Source organism: Rhipicephalus sanguineus, chromosome 6 (genome assembly GCF_013339695.2).
Source record: "Rhipicephalus sanguineus isolate Rsan-2018 chromosome 6, BIME_Rsan_1.4, whole genome shotgun sequence".
NCBI lineage: Eukaryota > Metazoa > Arthropoda > Arachnida > Ixodida > Ixodidae > Rhipicephalus > Rhipicephalus sanguineus.
The window spans coordinates 178,033,517-178,053,740 of record NC_051181.1 but is presented as its reverse complement, the minus strand read 5'-3'; the positions used below and the strand labels follow the sequence as shown (position 1 = coordinate 178,053,740).

The window sequence follows — 20,224 nt, the reverse complement described above, 5'->3', positions numbered from 1 at the left end:
TCAGGAAGTGCCACACATGGAAACGAAGCTGTCAGTTTACGCCAGAATGCCTCCGTGCAATACATTTCCTTGCTACTAAATCAGTGTAAATAGTACAGAGTTGTCAGGGGCCTCGGAAGTACGTGTACCGTGATCATCGTGGAGGTGGGGGACCATCATTCATCCTTTCTGACAAGGCATACAGCTTCTTCCAGCAACCTTAACGTCTCTTTTTTTATCATTAGTACCGCGCGAAACCTGCATCTTCCTGTTCTACCCCCCCCCCCCCCTTTTTTTTATAAGCTATATTTTTCTGCACGCACAGTAAAAGCTTTGTTGGCAGTCAGCGCCCGTCCTCGTGTGATGTACTCTTGTCCGTGTCTACATTAGGGCTTTCCTTTTTTTTTTCTTTTTTTTTTATAAGATGGGGTTTCATCTCACAATTAGCAGACACCAGAAATAAAACACAGATTATAAAAAGAAACAACGCAGCAGAAAATAAAAGGCGATCTAAGGTTTTCGGCCGGGGTTGGGAAGGACGCACCTTTCCCCCGCCCTTTCTCCTTTCAAAGTTTCGCACTTCGATGCTTCGATCGAGCTGAACGAGCTTTGCGGTGAAATCAACCTAGCGACGGTGCAGGGGATGCTAGCAGTTGCGCGAGCTAGCTCTCGCAACGACCCGATCCGCTTCGCCTGCAAGGTACGCAGCTGTCCCAGCACGCCCGCATCGTGGTCCTCGGGGCAGCGAGTTTGAGTGCCACCTGTGTGAAAGCTTTACGATATGGGCAATCCGTTACCGCGATGCGCGGAACACGCAATCCTGAAACGCGCAGGTCTATTTTGAGTTCAGGGCTGGCGCACGTACGTGTCCTTAACTTCGCGCATCGAGCAAGTCAGTATATATAGTCATGTGTTATTTAGATATTTAGACCACTACACGACGTAATGTTCGCATTTTATTGGTCGCGCAATTTTTAGGAAACATATCGCTTACCAATTAAATCAACAAGAGGTTACCGCGGAAGCTTCGCGTCGAATCTCGCTTCACAGACTCCTCGCAGCAGCTCATGGAACCGACCGTCTCTTGCACCGCACAGCAGCAGCAGCGCGGGCCAGCCAGGGGGGGGAAGGGGGGGGCTTCACCCCCCCCCCCCCGAAATTTTTTAGTTTAGCTTGCGTATATATACACGCACACATACAAGCGCATGCACGAAAATACATAAAGTATGGTTGAACCCGACTAAGAAGCCCGAAAGCGTGTTTCATAATATAGTTAGCTAACACAAAACATTTTTGAGATTTCTTTGAATCACCTGGGTTGAAGTTAACCGATCGGAAGTTAACTATATGACACTGACATGCGTTGCATTATCAAAAAAACAGAGGAGTCCATGAATGAAAAACACACAGCTAAACTGTGACCAAAACAAGTGTTTAATACCAAAGTGACCAGGTTGTAACAAATCCTGATCACACTTTTGTTGCAAGTGAGGTCCGCCTAAAAGGCAGAGGAACATAGTTTGTGTTTGACTAGGTTTCGATGAGTGGCTTGGCTTCGGCTGGTGGTAATGGCAGCGCAGCATTCGTGGTCTTCTTCAGCTGTGCAGCAACAAGCAAGGACAAACGACACAAGCACTCAGACAAGTGAAACAGACATAAGAAAGGACAGCAGTAACTCGTTCCTTATGGAAGAGCACTTGCGTTAGCGTTGCCGTCCTTTGTCTGGCGCTTAGACTGATAAAACTCGCCAAGCTCAACCTTTTTTTCCCTTCAGTCGTCTGCGTCTTTTTTGTCGTGCTGCCAAATCTGCGTTAACTTCCGAACTTTGTTCGCAGGAAACAGTGACATCTTGACTTGATTTCCCCTCTTCTACACCTTGTACTTAAACACAGTAAGTTTCTGACAAAGCCAGTGACCACCAAATTATCAGCCACCCAATGGTCAGCAAAGCTGGTCCTCAGTTGAGTGATCTGGGAACAGACAACTCGTACTAAAGAGTCTACGTACAGCAGGTGGGAACTAAAGCCACAACATATGCATAGCATTGCGCATTTCGAAAGCTCTGGCCACAGGATGAAGACGTAGGCACACTTTTTCGGCATCTTTGAGATTTAAGAAGCAGCCATGGAGTGATGACATCGTGGTGTTTTCACGACCACGGAATGGCTTTTGAGTTACACATGCGTAACTGTGCCATAAATGCCACTGTTGTAGAAGGCTTCAAGCCAACAGCACAGTTCAACACGCATATAATGATTCAACACACATATAACGATTCCATCTTGTGGCTACTAAGGAATAACTGTCTTCAACCAAAAGGACTCTATGAGAAGCTACGGCATATGAGCCCCTGGTTGGTTCACATACCAGAAACATACTAATTGTGGCAGGGCAGCAACTTCACAAAACAGACTGGTCCCCAACCGTGCATACTGCATGAATGCAGCCAATCAATGCTGTTACAAATCTCATTTTTCTTTCTTTTTTTGCCTTGTGCAAGTGATGCTGCAATAGCGACATCACACAGGCTATTGCAACTGTATGACTTGTGTAGTGCCCATGCTCCCTAACAGTGCAAAGAAACTAGTCATGTCATGGTGGTTTCAAACTCAATTTGAGACCAGCGGTGCAGTTGGAAAGAGCCTTGACATAATTTTTAACCAAACCCTACTAACATCCGCACAAGTGACACAGCTCTTCATCTGCTTGAAAATGATACTCAGGATGGCGACATGCAGAACGAGTATGAAGAGTAGACGATCTGAATGAATTGGCAAATCTGCCATTCGAGGACACTGTGTAACCAACAGAAGGGATACACGGTTGTAGTAAGACAGAAATTTATACGGCGTTTCCGTACAGTTCATATCACCGTCATGAAGGGACAGAGATTAAGAAACGAGATTCCGGCGGGACTACAATCTGAGCTTGCCATCACGTTAACCTGTAGCACCATTTGCTCAATTATCTGCCAGTCAGAAACCACTAGAGCGACCACTATAAGCGAAGCAGGTCATTCCACAAGTAGTGCCCTCAGGCCTAGCCTTCCACTTAATGATAGTGGCTGGCATGCTGAGGATAATGTACACTGCTTTTCTCGCATGTCCACATGACAAAGAGCAATGTCCTCAGATCTGACTTTTACATAGAACAAAAATTACAAAGCCACCATGTAAATAGGTCAAGACAGTAAAGAATTTTAAAAAATGCTTTTTGAAAGCTCCCGTTTCCTCCTCCTCAGCAATGTGGACACGGGGTGTCAAGGTAAGTCTTGCCAAAAGCAGACCATTTATGTCGATGACGTAGATGCGTCGGCAAACCTACCTGTACAATGAAGCACTGTTGGAGAGCTACGACAGCTTTTGGATGTGTAGGCCTCCAGTAAAGAGGACTGGAAGGGGCCTGACGTATGAACACATTCAGAGCTTGTAAAAACTGGGGAGCGCCATTAACGGCTTGACACTTTTGAAACAGACCTCAATCGCCAATTTCTGCCAGCATGCATAAGCACAGTAAGTGTCACCTTTGGAAATAAATCTTTCCCTCTTTCTTATCACTAGTTCCGAGAGGAAAGCCCAATTATAATGAACACATCTTGCACAACAAAGTTGATCATAATACTAAACGAGCTTGAGTGCATATTGCCACGTGCGTTTCTCATTATCACTTTTGCTGTATTCGGTTTTCACCCACAAAGACTGTCAGCACCTCATTGTTCGATAGGCTTCGCGATTGTTGTAGATCGTTTGGTTAAGATTGTGCGCAGGACGCGAACATTTGAGCTTATTCTAGAGCTTGCGCGATGGCCAGCGATAATGCTGGAATTCTTGACGGCACATGTATGGACGCCGACGCGCTTCACCGCTTGTCAGTTTATCGACGGCCGACGCCCTGTTCGCCGCTATCAGTGTACAACGTGTATTGCTGGCCGTCGCGCAAGCTCTAGAATAAGCTCGAATGCTCGCATCCCGCGCGCAATCTTACCAAAACGATCTACAACAATCGCAAAGCCTCTCCAACAATGAGGCACTGACAGTCTTTGTGGGCGAAAACCAAATACTATAGCAAAAGTGATAATAAGAAACACATGTGGCAATATATATGGCACACCTCAACGTATTCCAAAATCTTGGCACAAAGTAAATTATGGATTGAAGTGAGCGCTGGTGTGTGTGCAGTCTAGGCTGGGAAATGCATCTGCAGCCTCACTCTTGGCGACATATCAGTGCTATTCTTGGTCACTTCTCCTGACACATGACTGATACACTACCCTATTGGAGCAGCCTTCATCTGGGGCTGTGACATCACCTTTGCAATTATACATTGCAGTCGGGGCTGGGAAATGAACCAGCAACCTTACTATCGGCAGCAAAGTGTCGGTGCTTCCAGCCACCATAGCAGGTGAATTTCGTGTGTACAAATGACCGATGCGTGACCTTATTGGAGCAGCTAGCCCAAGGCTACGAGTGACTGCAATGGCTATGCCATCGTGGCTTTGGCTCCCACCAGCCTCTCCTTTACATTTTGCTGCACCTTGATGTACGTGTACAGCAGCACGCCCGTCAGCGTGACTGCAATGCCGATGGCCTGCTCGGTGTGTATGGGGTCCTGGAAGACAACGAAGCCGCCCACAAGCACAAGCATCAGCTTCATGTGGCCCACCACGTTATAGCTGTAGCCACATGGTCAAGGAGCATGATGATGCATCTTTTTTGCTACCTTGTTACAATACAGCATAACTGGAATAGGGTGATTTTAAAGACAACAAAAGAGGGAAGGAATGAAGAGGTGGGTGAATGCCTGATACAGGGCACTCTTGTTTTTTTTGTTCCTGCAATTCAAGCTTGATGGTATAAAGAACGCAGATATATAACAAGCTATCAGATGTAAAGCAAACCTGCCATGTTTTTCTTCGACATCTGTGAGTAATGAGTAGTATATACGCTCATGACAAATGCAACATTTAATATAATGATAATTGTTGGGGTTTTACCTCCCAAAACCACAATATGATTATGAGGGACGCTGTAATGGAGGGCTCCGAAAATTTTGACCATCTGGTGTTCTTTAACGTACACTTAAATCTAAAAGTCCACAGGCCTCTAGCATTTCACCTCCATCGAAATGCAGCCGCGACAGCTGCGATTCGATCCCACGACCTTCAGGTGAGCAGCCGAAAATGCAATATGTAACGAAGATGTTATGCGTGCTCAATGTGGCTGTGTTACACACAGATGTTCGACCAGAAAGTAAACGATTAACGATTCACTGCATGAGAGGGCCCACGTTAGGTATGCAATATAATTGATATAATTTTCTGTTATTTTTGCCCTTTGTTAGTAGTTCAAAATAGCTGTTATCTGCCTACGACCTTGACTGGGCATCAGCGGGACAGATAATATGAAATGAATAGCATCAAATCAAAAAGATCCTTACGTAACATGATCCCGGATAGCTATATATTGTGAGTGAGACATTTGCACTACCACTCAGTTTTAGTATGCAGTCTTGTGTTTTAGTTTTGTATGTTTGTTTGCACATACATGGCACAAGAATCACGTTTGTTTCTGCTGTGACAAGTGAACAATATGTTTTAGCTCTGCCTTTTCTACCTACATCAACCATGGGAGGTTATTTACACCTCACCACACTCTTGAAGCAGAATGTTAGGTTACCGTTTAATAAAATGGGCCCCTAAAAGTGCCCATAAACTAGCAAACCTCATCACCTAAGATGTAACATAAGTCACTCCTCCTATGTACAAGTTCTCTGAGGAAAAAGCACAACAGCCTCCCCTTTTAAGTCGCCTATTAGATAAATTCTCATCTGACTGTAGTAAACAACATTCAAACATGAAAAATAGGTGCAATGGGTGCAGAATATATTGGCTCATGCATTTTTCATGCCATGATGTACTGATAGTGCCCATCTCTAAATTTTGGTGTAGTACAATGACATTTCTTCTGATGGTTAGCGAAACAAAAAACTGGCGCACAAGCCATAAAACAGGATTTACAAGTCACTTCTGACGTAACAACCACAGAGGAGGCGGCGCCAGGATTTTTTTACTGGGGGGCACCCATTACAAGCGAATTTCTTCAAGGGGGCAGGGCAGCTGGGAACTTATGCGCTGCGTTTTGAATATGTTTGCTCTTGGGGGGGGGGGGGGGGGGGGGGGGGGGGGAGTAGGCGAAAATCTTAGGAGGGAAGCTGCACCCCGTTCCCCCCACTGATGCCACCCCTAAACAACCGTTTCATATTTTTCTATGAAGTTACCGATCAAATTTTACACATACTGTGGCTTTGGTTCCTTCAACATGCTTTGGAAGATTCTTGAAGCAAGTCGAACGATTAACTTGCTTTGTAATAAGATTTCGCACGTTGTGCCCTGCATCAGCAATGAAATTAGCAAGAATAAGGGGATCCAGCATCGTAGGGTTGCAATTAACAATGAAAGGCACGTTTCTTTCTGAAATATTTCAGCCCTGCATATAAAGACCAAGACACAGTGGCCGAAAGAATTAATGTTTTTCTACAAGTAGTGTATTTGTCTAGGCCTACCAAAAGAAATCGATCCTAAGCGTCAAGTTACCAGGCAAACACGACAAGGTGAGTTCTGCTGTCACTCACAGCAAAAGGCAGAAAGCATTAAGGATACGTGACTGCAGAAGTGTTTCCTATGATCCAGTATATAGACAGGTTCACCAGGAAGGCCACCACACCTGTTGTCAGCACCAGCGTCTGCAATAAATGTCAGCATTGGGTCTCAGCCAACAGGCATGTGCAAGCTGAGTGCCTCAGAGACACAATAGAAACAAAGGGCCAGAGAGGTTCAAATTGTACGCCAATTATGATGTTGGTAAAACAAGTGTGCACAGCAATAATTTGTCATAAACCAACTACTAGACAGAACTTCACTTCTGCTGCGTGCATTACATTTCCTTTTTACATTGTGTTACACTGCAGCATCAGGTCTGAAACCTTGTAACACTGCTAGTATTTCTCATTACTGGCTTGTGAAAGATTTCAAAATAAAGACAGTTTCATGCATTTACGTGAAAGTGGATTCAACACAAATGGTTCGAATAAAGTTGATGTGACACCTAATGTGCAGCTGAAGGCAGTTTCGTGAGAATAAGAGGATAAGGCACTCGTTAAGTGCAGTAAACCACCAAAGAAGCCAACAGGTAATGATATAGAAGAAAGCTGAAAGGAAGTTATGCAACCCACCAGGTGCAGCCAGCTCCACTGCTGGTAAAGGAACCCTCCAGGAGCCCAGGGTGGCTCGACTATCGGCACCAGCACCACCAGCATGAGCGCCGAGAGGGGTGCTTGGTAGAAGAGCAGCTGCATCGAGTTCACCTGGAACTCCTTCTGCTTCTCACCAACCCACTGCACAAGACGGGCGATACAACTATCTACAGCCAGTCATAGATGCGCTTCTGCTGCAAGCTCAGCTCCAAGTTGTGAAAGACGAGGGCCAGCAAATACAGAAGTCACATCTCACACGACAAGGACTTTGTTACTGCAAGGTTAACCAGCAAAATAGATAAACGCTAAAGGAAAACACACACACAGGACCAGCGCTAAACGAACAAGTGAGATTGTTGCTGCCTTTGATAATGTGGTGAGCACACAACAGTGTGCGTTAATGACCTGCCACGTGCATTCGTGTGTACAGATACGCTGTGTTTCCTTTCAATGATAATAGTTTTTTGTCAGTTGTGGCAGGTGACATTATAAGAAGCTTGTTTCTGAATGAACCCTGGTTTACAGTTCAGCACTTGTGATATATGCTCATGTTTTCCTTTAGTGTTCATCTTTCGTGCTGGTTAACCTTGCAGTATGTCGCTCAGATTTACTCGTACGTACATCTCAACCTTTCTCACATCAGATAACTGTTACAAGCCACTACTGGTGAGAAACATTATAGATTTACTTTGTTATGATCATGTAATTATAACCGTGTTCATCATTATTTAGGTTAAACTGTACTTGGAAGCCAGCATACACGCAGAGCACAAATGCTGAGAAAAAACCAATCTGAACAATGCCTTCGCTATATTAGAGTGAGAGTTACTGACTGCACTGGTTTACACATGACACTAAGCCCTTTTTTGCAAGCAAGTCAAAAGAGATGAGCTATCAGAGCAGGATGTGAATAATAATAATAATAATATTATCTGGGGTTTTACACACCAAAACAATGAAATGATTGAGGTAAGTCGTAGTGGACGGCTCTGGAAATTTCAACTGTGGTGTTCTTTAACGTGCACTGATATCACATAGTACACAAACCACTAGCATTTCGCCTCCATAGAAATGTGATCCCTCCATAGTTTGATCCTGGCAGGGGCCGGGATCAAGCCCACGACTCAAGGGTCAGCAGCCACGCACCGTAATCGATGTGCCACCAAGGTTGACAGAGCAGGTTCTGGAATTAGCTGTTACGCAAGCGGAAAGCAAAAAGCCGAAGTGTCACAAGGAACGTACCACTTGGTAGAGGGAAGTGACGACCACACCGGCCAGGGCATAGCATGTGCCAAGAATGTTGAACCGGATGTCATAGTAGGTGCTGAGGTACACGCCCAACGTCAGCGGTACCTGCGCAGATCTGCTTATATCAGATTCACACACAAACCTGTCATAAACATGAGCGCTCTAGGTATGAATACCAAACGTTTTTACTTTCTTCTTCAAGCTTCCATACACAGGGGAAGTATTGACGCAAGAAAGCTGCCACTTCCTAAGTGCAAGGACCGCGAATGAGAGCATTTCAACTGACATAAAATGTCATTTAGTGACACCGTCGAGAATTATAAAGTCGCCAGCCTCATAAATCCGCCAGCGATCGAGTAGCCGAGTTAACTCGCAGTTATCATTGATGTTGCAACTGGTGTTTATAGTGTGCTCCTTCAAGTTGCGCGTGCATCCTGCACGATGTATGTCTCAAATATCTGATTTGGAGAAAAGCGCGGGTAACACTGCCGAACTATTCATGCGCTCACCAGCGTGAGTTTGATGCCCAGCGAGAAGCTCTTCTTGTACCAGTAGTGCTGGATGACCATGATGGTCGGCATGGTGAGGGTCTTGATGATCTGGTAGGTCCCCACCGTGTTGTGACCCAGGGAGAGGTTGGTGAGGACGACGAAACCGCAGAAAGTCGTCGCGAGCGGTAACATCTGACGCAGCGGCAGCTTCTTCACTTGGAACACGTTGAACGCGCGGCACACAAGCAGGCCCGCGAAGGTCATCGCGAAGTGGTACATGGTCATGGTAATGTTCGGAAAGTTGACGTACACGTACACCCATTTGTTCAGAATCACAATGAGAATTGACAGTATCACGTTCCACGACAAGCACAGTGCCGTGAAGCGTTTGTTGGCGATCACCGACTCGTCTTTCCCGTCTGGCTTCATGACGGTGATCGAAGGCGCGACCCTTGTGCAGCTCAACCATCGGAAGCAAATGCCTGTCGCGTCGAAGCCATCTCTTCGAATACTTTCAGAAGTTCTGAATGCTCAGATGGCTCAGATGTCACAACGACGGTCACAACGGAGGACGCCGCACAACTCTAAAGACAGATCCAACAGCGGCCGTAGCCACTGCCGTAGAGATAAACAAATCTAGAAACCGAAACCGCTCTAGGTTTTTGTGCATAATTTTCGCATTGCTTTGCACAGTTAAAAAATAATGTTACGTAAGGAACAGTGCTATATCGCTGATGACATAAAAGATTAAGTCTGCGATTGCAACAATGCAAAAAAGTTCGAAAATTTCGCACAACTACGGGAACGCGGCTTTGATAAAACTGTAACACGCGCACATGGCGCGCATTTCCGCAAAGTCTGGTGTTCTCTGGTCTGATGTAGTCTGATGTTTTCGTCTACAACGTTGAGGAACGTGCTCGGTAGCGTGTATATGTGTGTGTGCAGAAAACAAAGCGCAGCAAATGCTCAAAAAGCCAAGTTGAAAATAGCTCAGCTAGCGCTCTCCTGAACTGCCGATTTCTTCCTTACAAGTTTGCTTCATTCACATTGCTGTGATGGCAACTCCGAGGGAGCGCGCGCTGGTCGCGAAGTCGTTGGTGTTGATGTTACAAACACTGCGAGGCCGACAGACTACGATTGAACTGCGCAACGAACTGAGCGTCTGGGGCACCGTTGAAAGTGTGGACGCGTAAGACCATCAGTATATTTCATGCGGGGCGCGAAACGTAAATGTCAATAATTAATGAGAATTAATTGAACCTGCACGTGAAGGAGGTAGCGATACACAAGCTGATTCAAAGCAGCAAGGATTGCGGGGAAGTGTCGAAGGCTCTGTCTTTCGTTAGCTTTGTGGTGTTGCCTACAATATTTGAAATTATGTGACAGTTGTAAATACACCCCTGCTTTCCATTGGAAAGAAATGCCTATGAGCGCGCAAACGTGCAAATGAATGGCAGCAGTTGGTTAATCCTCGCCCTGCTCAGGGCCCCTGGTGAGAGCTAACGCATGCTATGTTGTTGCCCAGTGTACAACATCAACGCACTGAAGTTGTGCACATGCAATTGTGCAATATATGTATGTGTTTTAGTGTAACAATATTATGTGGTCAGCAACTTGTTGAAAATTTGTTCAGTGAGATAGACCAATACAACCACTTTTTCTTGTTTTGTAAAAAGTGGTGAAATGGAAGTGTCAGAGAAACGGTGTTCTTGGACAGCGACGTTCGAAGTTCAAATGCTGTGATCCACAATGAAAGAAAAAGAAAATGTAAACTTTTACTAATCTCATCTGTGCATTTTGTGCAAATGCTCTTGTAGCAAATATAAAATAAACGGCAATAAAAGATAGGCAGAATTTGAAGCAAACTTGCACAATGACTCAAGTGTCGCTCTAAGGCCTAAATAAGGTAAAAGTTCAAGGGAATATGTAAGCTTGAAGTGATGAAAAAAAAACAGGGTGTTGCTGGAGCCAACGTTTTGACTGGCAGTCTTCTCTTCTTCAAGGCTGCAACTGCCTACATTAGCTCAAGGGCCTAGGCACAACCACACGAATCCAGCAGACAGGCCAAGAAAAGCATACAGGATATCAACTCTAGTGTAGTAATTATTACGTAATTGGAAATGAATTAAAGTATACGAAAAATCACTGGATCCCCCTGACAGAAAAGGGATATTTTTCGCCCCCTTTAAAGGGGTACTGATACGAAAATTTTCAGCTATCGTTTTTTTTAATCAAATGAAAGGCCAAGCACCCAAGAGCCTAGGAAATGTGCTGGTAAGCGTGAGTGCACACTGAAAAAGTAATTACAGTATGTTTTTAAAAGCTAGTTCAGGTTCCTACTCTACCCTGATGTCAAAACACGATATGAGCTTCTCGTCAGGTGCTTGCGCAAGATATTGCGACGTTTCCACAGCCGCTCTGCACTGTGGCTCCGTTGGTGACGCACAAGCGGCCATTTTGTAAGTTTTGGTACCTGCCGTCATCACAACTAGCCAGACTGCTACAGAATTACTACTGTAGCCTGACGTCAAGCTAATATCAATGTCAGCAGGTGCTCCTTGGGAAAATTGACTATAATATCAAAATAAAATATCTCATCAGCATTTTCTGATCTTCACATTTGCTCAGAGCCATCTGTCCACACGGAAGATTTGTATTGTGGAGTAAGCTCACCTTCGAAAAATGATGTCAGTACCTCTTTAATCCATTTCAATTTGTCATAATTATTACATATCATTAAAGGCAGCAACTGATGCCCCCTATGCTTTCCTTGGCTTAACTGTCTGTTGGATTCATTTGGTTGAGTCTAACAATGAAACGAGACCCTCGAAAAAGTTTCCTTTCTTTCACTCAAGGGCTTAATTTTACATACAATAAGAACTTGAGGGTGTCACGGAGTTGATAAAATGTATCATTCAGTGCCTTCTTTAACGATTAGCTTTCACGAATTTATTGCCAACTTGGCGCAGGTTCATGAATGTGGACGTGAGCAATGCAACTGTGGTCGGCCCCAATGGCGAGGAGAACTACGCAAGCTTCTTTGTACAAGGACGCCAAGTACGCTACATCCACATACCAGATGACATCGACATGGCAGCTTCACTCCAGTTGCAGGACACGCGGGCACGGCAAGATCCGGAAGGACCCGTGTCGACGGTTGTCATCCGGACACGACTACTACGAGAGAAGATTCGGCGGCAAAAGCAGGACAAGCTTCTGCGCAGCACCGAATCCTCCAAAGAACCTCGCTAGAATGCCCAACAAACTCTGGCTGCTGACTTTTGCCAATTAAATGGAAGAATAGTACTCATCTTTAACCTTCATGGACATTTCCAACTGTTATGTACCTGCATACTAAATGTGAAAAATGGGAATTGCTGAGTTTCAAGTTTTGATGTGTTTACTGCATAAATTCAGCAAAATTCTACTTGAATATGTATATGTCAGTTCTTTTGCATCATGCCTTGGAACAGAATGACAATCTTTTACACTACTCTCATTTGTAACAGAGCATGCTGCCATTACGTTTATGTCGCATCAATGAACTCTGGTACATTTTTTTATGTATTACAAGAGCACACATTCGCATTTAAAATTCTACAACTTAAATACTGTTTTTCAAAGCTGCCATTATCCTTGTAACAAGTGTTGGACTGGCGTGTAATGCAAGCTGTTTTCAGTTGTAATTTACTGCACAAACATAAGTAGCCTTTCTGTTGTGTTTGTATCCTCGACATGAACGCATATTTATTTTCCCATGAAGCATGCTGCACCATTACTCTTCGGGGCTTTGGAACAAAGCCAGCCTTAACTATTGTAGTTTGTGCCAGACTTGTGAGAATGGCAACTTTTTAAGGCTAGAAAATGGTTAGTAAAGCTGCGATGTTTTGCGAGCATATGGAAATAAACTGATCATTCATGTACAGTCTTTGGTAGGCTGTCCGCTGTTCACAAATATTAATGAGCCAGTGGTGCTGGGAAAACTGCACTTAATTTTATCAAATCACTGGCTGCGACTACTGTTGGCAGCCCGGGGCATGCAATAGCTGTAACATATTGTACTTTGTTTGAATCATCAGCTTCTGCATTTTTTTTTTGTACAAGGTGCACTGAATGTTTCAACAATTATTACTATAGCCCCCCTGCCCCCCAAGATTGCAGTCATTTCAGTTGTGGCTAATGCTGCACTTGTAGAGTTCTGTTAGTATGCATGTATACTAACAGCTCTTCAGCTATAAAAAGCCCGAATAAACACAGTGTCTTAATGCATGATTAATTTCCAACAAGTAGCTTCCTTGCTTGCCTTTGCCCGAACTGCAATAAGTCCTTGTGGTTCTTCATTGTGTCTTTGTGTGGTGCGCGCAAAATTTCCACTATGCTTGCCCAAACGTTGAATCCACCCCAGACACCACGTTGTATTTACTAAGAAAGAAGAATGTTTATCAATAATTCAATACGATGCCAAGGTAGTCAGAATTACGCTTGCTCAATTAGTCAAAGCACCTTAACTTCTCTCACATGCATCCTCCAACCTGACTTCGCGGTCGGACAAGTAAACCTTAAAGGGGCAACAAGCAGCAAAAAAAAATTGTCCTGTATTGGTTACCATTATACTCGTACCATATAAAAAAAACCACTCTTGCCATCAGAAGAGAAGATGACAAGAGTGGTTTTAGCTGGTGTTCGTTCAGCTCATGTAATGAGACAAAACAAGTCTGGAGGGTTTACAGGAAAAGAAAATTCTTTTATTTGCCTTGAGAGGGCTTGCCATAAATAGCCTTGTCTGCTTCCACAATGTGAAGTGTTTGTCGCACACTGCATGTCGATCATGCTGCCTTCAACCACGAATGCCCCCTTGCCAGAGAGCTGACACAAATAATGCCACATAAAAAGGGTCAAGGATCAAGCAGGAATGGCCAGAATTCTAATGCTCAGCGCCTTGTAGTCAAAGTCACTCAAGGGCAGCTCTTCACTGCTGGAAGTATTTTGGTCCATCAAGGGGGAACAAACCGGCATGGAGCAAGAAAGTGAAGCGAGGGAAAGATAATACTCTGCTCTCGTTGATGGAATCGTTCAGTTTCTAAAAGGTGAAGACAGATCTGCTTCAAACCCTGCCCCTTCTCCCCCTGAAAAGCTTTACATTTTGTATGCGTATAAACACTTGCATAAAGTGGGTGGTCGAAGTGCCCCGTCCCCAAAAAAAATCTATCAGCTTATTTTTTTTAGCATGAGACCTGGCTAACTAAATAAAAGGCTATCCACGAATGCTGCTGCCAGCAAAGCGACATTTTTGAACTAATCAGGAGCTCCCCTCCCCCCCTCTAAACGCGTAACTTGTACTCATTTCATTGTTGGGAAACGTAAAACCCTACAAATCACCATTATCAACTGTGTCGCACATGCTATCTGATTACAGACAGCATTGTAGAGCCACCACAGTGAAACGTCACAGTTTATCTCGATCCGAGTACCTCCAGGAATACCATGGAAGGCATGAATTGTATACAACAAAATTGCTGACGTCACATGAAAACACTCCTACAGTATCGGCAACAACACTCGACAAAGTTGAAACAGAGGTTTTTATGAAAAGTATCGGGAACAATTTTTTCCTGACGTGACTGTACATTGCAGCGAGCTCGCATCGCGCTTGCACTGTGGTGGGAGATGTGACCTTCAAGAAGCGCCAAGTGCCAGTCGCCTGCGAGCATTCGCTCAGGCTAAATCCTGAAATGTAGAAGATGAAGAACACTGATATATCTAATGTCAATGCGTCTGGATTCGTCTATTTTCTAAAGTGTTCACAAACTGATCAATTTTGTTTCATTTGCTTGTTTATGCATATTGTGTTGTCAATAGCCCCCGTATGTACAAACCTGTTACTACTTAAAACACCAGCATTATGAACAGGAGCGCTTTACTAATTGAGGAATTAAGCTAAGTGTAGGACACGATTTGCGCCAACACTGGGACATTTTGTAACAAGAGCCCCATGACGTAGAACATCCTCAGTACAATCAACCACTAGTAATTAAAGGGGCCCTGCAACACTTTTTCAGCATGTTTAGAAAACACTGCCAATCGGAAGCCAAGGCTCCTTATAGTGCAGCACATTATAGCACAGCACGTGGCCTGGAATTTACAATGAATTCTCAAAGTAAGCTAGAAATTTTTCCCTCTTCTTTGTGCAAATGATGCCATATACCCAAATTCACGGCCATTTGCTGATTTGAGCATCGTGGGCTGCATGGTTACTGCGGCCACCACGGGAAGCCGCCACGTGCCCGTGCAGGCTCGCGATCACACTGAAAGTAATCCGCAAAGAAGCAAAAGTGCTCCAGGTCATGACGCGCATCCCCGTGCCATCCCTCCCTGCTTAGCTTGCAGCGTGTTCGTCAGAAATGAAGAGAGAAAGCAATCACAGCGTGTGACAAATCTCTGCAACTCCACTCGTACTCCCAAAGAAGATTCTCCGAGGATTTTTTTTCCCGTTACTTTTAATGAAAAAAAAAAGACTCTTTTGCTATCAGAGGAGACAATTGCAAAAGTGGCTTTAGCTGGTGTTCATTGGCCGCATTAGAGTATTAGCTGGTGTTTCGTCGGCTCATGCAGTGAGAGAAAACAAGTCTGGAGGGTTTAAACAAAAAGAAGGCTTTCTTTATTTGTCTTGAGAGGGCTTGCCATGAATAGCCCGGTCTGCTTCTACAATGTTGAGTGCTTGTCGCACACTGGGCATGTCGATCATGCTGCCTTCAAACACGAATGCCCCCTGCAAGATAACGTGATGGAAAATTTGTGCTATTTGAACATTCTGCGTGTCACATTTGAACACTTTACTTATTCATTTACTTAATCAATTGTAAAAGTTCTTTTTGTACTGCAATCCCTCGATTGCAAGTACACAGTAAGTGCACACTACTAATGAATGTGAAATGATAGGTAACAAACTTGTAGACAACACAATGCAGGAAAAAAAGAAGAGAACAGAACATTTCTATAAAATGAATTTACATACTCCATCACAACAGCACAGTCAACTGTTAGGGACATTGTCAGATGGCAATGTCAGCAGAAGTACACTTTTCTCTCTCAAACAAGAAATCTTATTTTTAGAGAGAGCAGCATTTTGGGCTAGTTGGTGTTCCATGACATCACAGAAATTGCATGACGAAAACACTGACAGAAGAAAAGTACAAACACAGCGCAAACTTTCAAATAAATTTATTGTGCCACTGAATTTATTGTGTCACTTATAAAGAGGTTTATTAGCGGCGACGATACTCAACAGCGACAGTCAAGGCAGGGCCGACTCTCAGCGCGAGTTGCGTTCTCTTCGAAAAGAGCCGAAGAGGGCGACCAACTAGAAGGTGTTCGAGAGGACGACCCATTACCAAGTTCGATCGCTTTGCTACACACTGAATAAATTCAGTTGAAAGTTTGCGCTGTGTTTGTACTTGTCTTCTTCTGTCCGTGTTTTCGTCGAGCAACTTCTTTGATGTCATATTTTTAGAGAGTTGAATTTTATTTTTTGATAGAAGAAAAACACCAAGTCAGTTTATACTGACAAACTAATGTTTAAAAGATTACTGAGCAGAAGTTATCTGCTGTGTGCTTTTGCTCAGAAACTGGTGTCTGCACAAAAATAGTGGCTCTTTCTTCAGTAGGATCATTTGGAATGGCATGTGTATTTCATCTTGTGATGCACTGCCAGGTATGACATGGACCGAAAAAACATGAGACAACACAGGGTGATGTGCAAACTAACAACTTAAAAAGCATAATTATGCTATTTCACTGTTGACGCGCCCTGGCCATTTGGCTTCTCACTGCGCAGAATGTAAATGCACGGCGACGTTTCATGACACAAAAGTTTTGGCATGCTCTTTCAATCAGACAGAGAGGGAAATTACCGAAGCGTTTCATATGCACATCAGCAAAGGGTGCGTTATCACTTTATCACTCTCTCTGAAAAAGAAATTAACTTTTTGAAGGCAACCATGTTACCGATACACAACTCATGACACGTGTCACTGGCACTGTTTGACAGGCTGATATCTTTTTTTGTGAACCATTTTTTCATTACTGAATTTTCCCCCATTTTCATGTTCCTCCTTTCTTTCTTGTACATCAGTCTGTCCATTCTCGAAATAAAGTAGTTGTTAGTTTGTGCGTCCCCCTGTGTTGTCTCGTTTTTTCGGTCCATGTCATACCTGGCAGCAGGCCCGTAACTAGGGGGGGGTTGAGGGGGTTCTGACCCCCCCCCCGAAATTTTTTTGATGCTTTAACTTTTCGGGTGATACTAAAATATTTACACGCCTTCACAGCGACCCCCAGCTGCCAAAGTTACACTGCAACTTTCCTGGCATTGCTTCCCTCTTCTTCCTTTCTTCAAACCTACCAGAAAACCTCAGCGCTCCCTCCCCCGCACGCGCACCTGCCCTATTTGTACAGCTTTGCACTTCGCCCTCGCGTTCCTTCGAGTCTTTTCTTTTTCGTCTTTCACCCCGTAGCAGCTCCTTTATTGATTCCAGATGCTTTCCTTGTGCATTGCCGCTGGAGAAGTTATCCGTCTGTGCGGACCGCACGTGTCGGCTTTGGGTTTCTACGAAAAGCGCGTCTCCTTCTGTGAAAGTAAACAGTTCGACAGCAACGGCAACACCAACACGACGTGCGCAAATTTGCCAGGGAACGAAACCCCTAAGCGGAAAAACTCAGCGGCGCATTCCGAGGACGCAGGCTGCAGGGTAAACTTTTCTCAAACTGTAGTCTTCGCCACCGAAACGAATCATCGAAGATGACATCTACTGAAAGACTGGCATATCCGAGCAACTTCGAACAACCTTAACCACACGCAAGGAAATCTACCTCTTCTGTACACACAAGGTATATGCGCCTCCCTACAAAGCACACAAAGCGAGGATACAGCCGGCACACAATCCGGCACCAGCGGTCAACTTTCACAGGAGAGAAAAAACGCCGCCAAGCTGGGCTGCGCGCGGGAGTACAGAGGCTGACGTCACAGCCTACAAAGTGCATTTTTGGGGGGTCACGGCTATTTAATTAGCGCAGCCCAGAGAGAATTATGCAGGCGCCCAGGGAGCCGTCTGTGAAAAGGTGACTTTTTCACAGGAACGGAGCAACACCTGCTTTCTGGACTGTACCACGGGAGTGCAAATGTCTCGGCAGTGCATTCTTGGGGGGTTCACGTATATTAAGGGGAGTATGGAGTGCCCATGGAGTCTTCTGTGAAAAGGTCTTTAAGTAGCGTTAATCCAGTTTGCTGCAGCGGGAGTACAATAATGGTCCTGCATGCACACCAGCTGTAGCGGCGTTCAGAAAACACATGCGCCACGCGGGAGCCGGCGCGTTCATCACACTTCTACATTCTAGCCACTGTAAAGTGGATAAGAGAGGAAGAAAACATCGCCCGCCGTTCACGCCAGGCAGTCGAAGCAGTCGCAAACGTCTTTTTGGAGCCACTGGCCACTTCTGTGTGCGTGCACAGGATTGCGGCAGCAAAATGAAAAGACACTCTGCAACAACGAAGCAAAGGAGTCTTGCGTCTTACTTCAAGAAAGTTCGAACCGATGAAGCGGACGGAGAAGAACCGCCTCCTTCGAAGGATAAAACTTCGCCCTCCTCAGCACTGGTGGAAAGCCAAGCGCGTCGGAACTTCTGTAGCGACTCAGGAGAATGCACCGGTTTATGTGAATCACCTGAGAACGAACACAAGCAGGACACCCATGCGCCGCCGGAAAATGATGGTGGCCGCAGTGCAACTCCAAGTGACCTTTGTTCTACAGTCAACGCTGGGCAAAGTGACGCCTTTACCACTGGGCAATGCCCAAGGAAGGTGAGTGGCATGGCACCTACACATTCTGGTTCGCCTCCCCTCTGTGCGACGAGTGCGAATATTTTGGACTTGGGACTGTTTGTCTCGAAAAGCAATAATGTAAATGATCCAGAGACGACGGAGAAGCTGCTGCTCAATCCGTGGACCCCTCCGGCTAACTATGATTATCCAGTCACAGGGAAAAGGAATCTGAAGTTCCAACCTCACTGGGTAGATCGTTACCCATGGCTTGTTTATTCAGAGAAGCTTCAAGGAGCATTATGCAAATATTGCGTAGTCTTCGCAAGCGAGTGTGCAGGAAAAGGGGAGCACCAGCGCTTGGGCTGTTTTGTAACTAAGGAGTTCACCAATTACAAGAAAGCCATGGACGCCTTTAAGAGCCACGCATCCAGCAGTTATCACGCCATGTCAACAACGCTATCGGAGAACTTTTTAGCAGTCCGGTCCCGCTCACAGCATGACATCTTAACACAACTTGACCACGGTCTTAAAAAGCAGGCGGAAGAAAACCGCAAGAACTTGCTGCCAATAATAGAAACAATCCTTTTCTGTGGCAGGCAAGAAGTACCGCTTCGCGGCACAGACGACTCTGGTCCGATAAATATGTCTGAAGTGCTGCCATTGAAAAATGATGGAAATTTCCGCGCACTGCTTAGGATGAGAGCAAAATGTGGAGATGCCGCCTTGAGAGCTCACATGGAAACATCTCCGGCGAATGCGCTGTACACGAGCCCAAAAATTCAAAATGAGTTGATCACCCTCTGTGGTAAAATCATACAAAGAAAGATAGTTGAAAACGTCAACTCAGGTTCGTGTTTTTCAGTTCTAGCTGACGAGGCCACTGATATATCTCGCACCGCCCACATTTCCCTATGTGTAAGGTACGTTGGACACGACACGTCGGGAGTGCCCATACTTAAAGAAGATTTTGTAGATTTCGTTCCCGTGTACGATCTCACTGGCAAGGCGCTGGCGAGCACAATCCTGAACAGCCTTAGAGGTCATGGCTTTGACCTGAACCTACTTTGCGGGCAAGGATACGACGGCGCGGCATCAATGAGCGGCCACCTTAACGGTGTTTCAAGCCTTCATTCGTCAAACAGCGCCCAAAGCGTTGTACGTGCATTGTAGCGCCCACTCGTTGAACCTTGCTCTGCTTCACGCATGCAAACTCCCCAGCATCCGCAACTGTTTGGGAACTGTATCCTCAACCTGTACGTTTGTGAGAGCTTCGCCACAGAGGACGAACCAACTGCGAGACAAAGTAGAAGATTTAACACAAGAAAAAGAAAATCAGTTCTCTCCTTTTGCCAAACAAGGTGGGTAGAGAGTCACGATGCACTTCAGCGTTTCCTTGAACTGTACGTGCCTATTGTACAATTCCTCGAATATTTGGAAGAAG

General features: G+C 45.0%; 2 protein-coding genes across 2 annotated transcripts; one reads left to right on the top strand and one right to left on the bottom strand.

The window, feature by feature from the left end:
* Positions 1–1,396: 1,396 nt before the first annotated feature.
* On the bottom strand, positions 1,397–9,531 carry LOC119397106 (solute carrier family 35 member E3). The gene is made up of 5 exons (XM_049417324.1): positions 8,988–9,531; positions 8,473–8,583; positions 7,210–7,371; positions 6,638–6,720; positions 1,397–4,651 (listed from the first exon to the last, which is right to left on the bottom strand). The coding sequence occupies exons 1-5, from the start codon at positions 9,396–9,398 to the stop codon at positions 4,459–4,461; spliced, it is 960 nt and encodes a 319-aa protein (XP_049273281.1). The 5' UTR covers positions 9,399–9,531; the 3' UTR covers positions 1,397–4,458.
* Positions 9,532–9,859: 328 nt separating this feature from the next.
* On the top strand, positions 9,860–12,455 carry LOC119397105 (U7 snRNA-associated Sm-like protein LSm10). Its single transcript, XM_037664544.2, has 2 exons — positions 9,860–10,158; positions 11,939–12,455. The coding sequence occupies exons 1-2, from the start codon at positions 10,025–10,027 to the stop codon at positions 12,219–12,221; spliced, it is 417 nt and encodes a 138-aa protein (XP_037520472.1). The 5' UTR covers positions 9,860–10,024; the 3' UTR covers positions 12,222–12,455.
* The last annotated feature ends 7,769 nt before the right edge of the window (positions 12,456–20,224 follow it).

What these genes read in the sequence shown, in the direction of transcription:
- LOC119397106 (XM_049417324.1), bottom strand. Translation starts at nt 9,398, where the DNA reads ATGAAGCCAGACGGGAAAGACGAGTCGGTGATCGCCAACAAACGCTTC. An exon ending in TCACTTCCCTCTACCAAGTG is followed by an intron (nt 7,372 to 8,472) that starts GTACGTTCCTTG and finishes CGTCTTGTGCAG; the next exon opens with TGGGTTGGTGAGAAGCAGAA. An exon ending in AGTGGAGCTGGCTGCACCTG is followed by an intron (nt 6,721 to 7,209) that starts GTGGGTTGCATA and finishes CATTTATTGCAG; the next exon opens with ACGCTGGTGCTGACAACAGG.
- LOC119397105 (XM_037664544.2), top strand. Translation starts at nt 10,025, where the DNA reads ATGGCAACTCCGAGGGAGCGCGCGCTGGTCGCGAAGTCGTTGGTGTTG. An exon ending in ACCGTTGAAAGTGTGGACGC is followed by an intron (nt 10,159 to 11,938) that starts GTAAGACCATCA and finishes AACTTGGCGCAG; the next exon opens with GTTCATGAATGTGGACGTGA.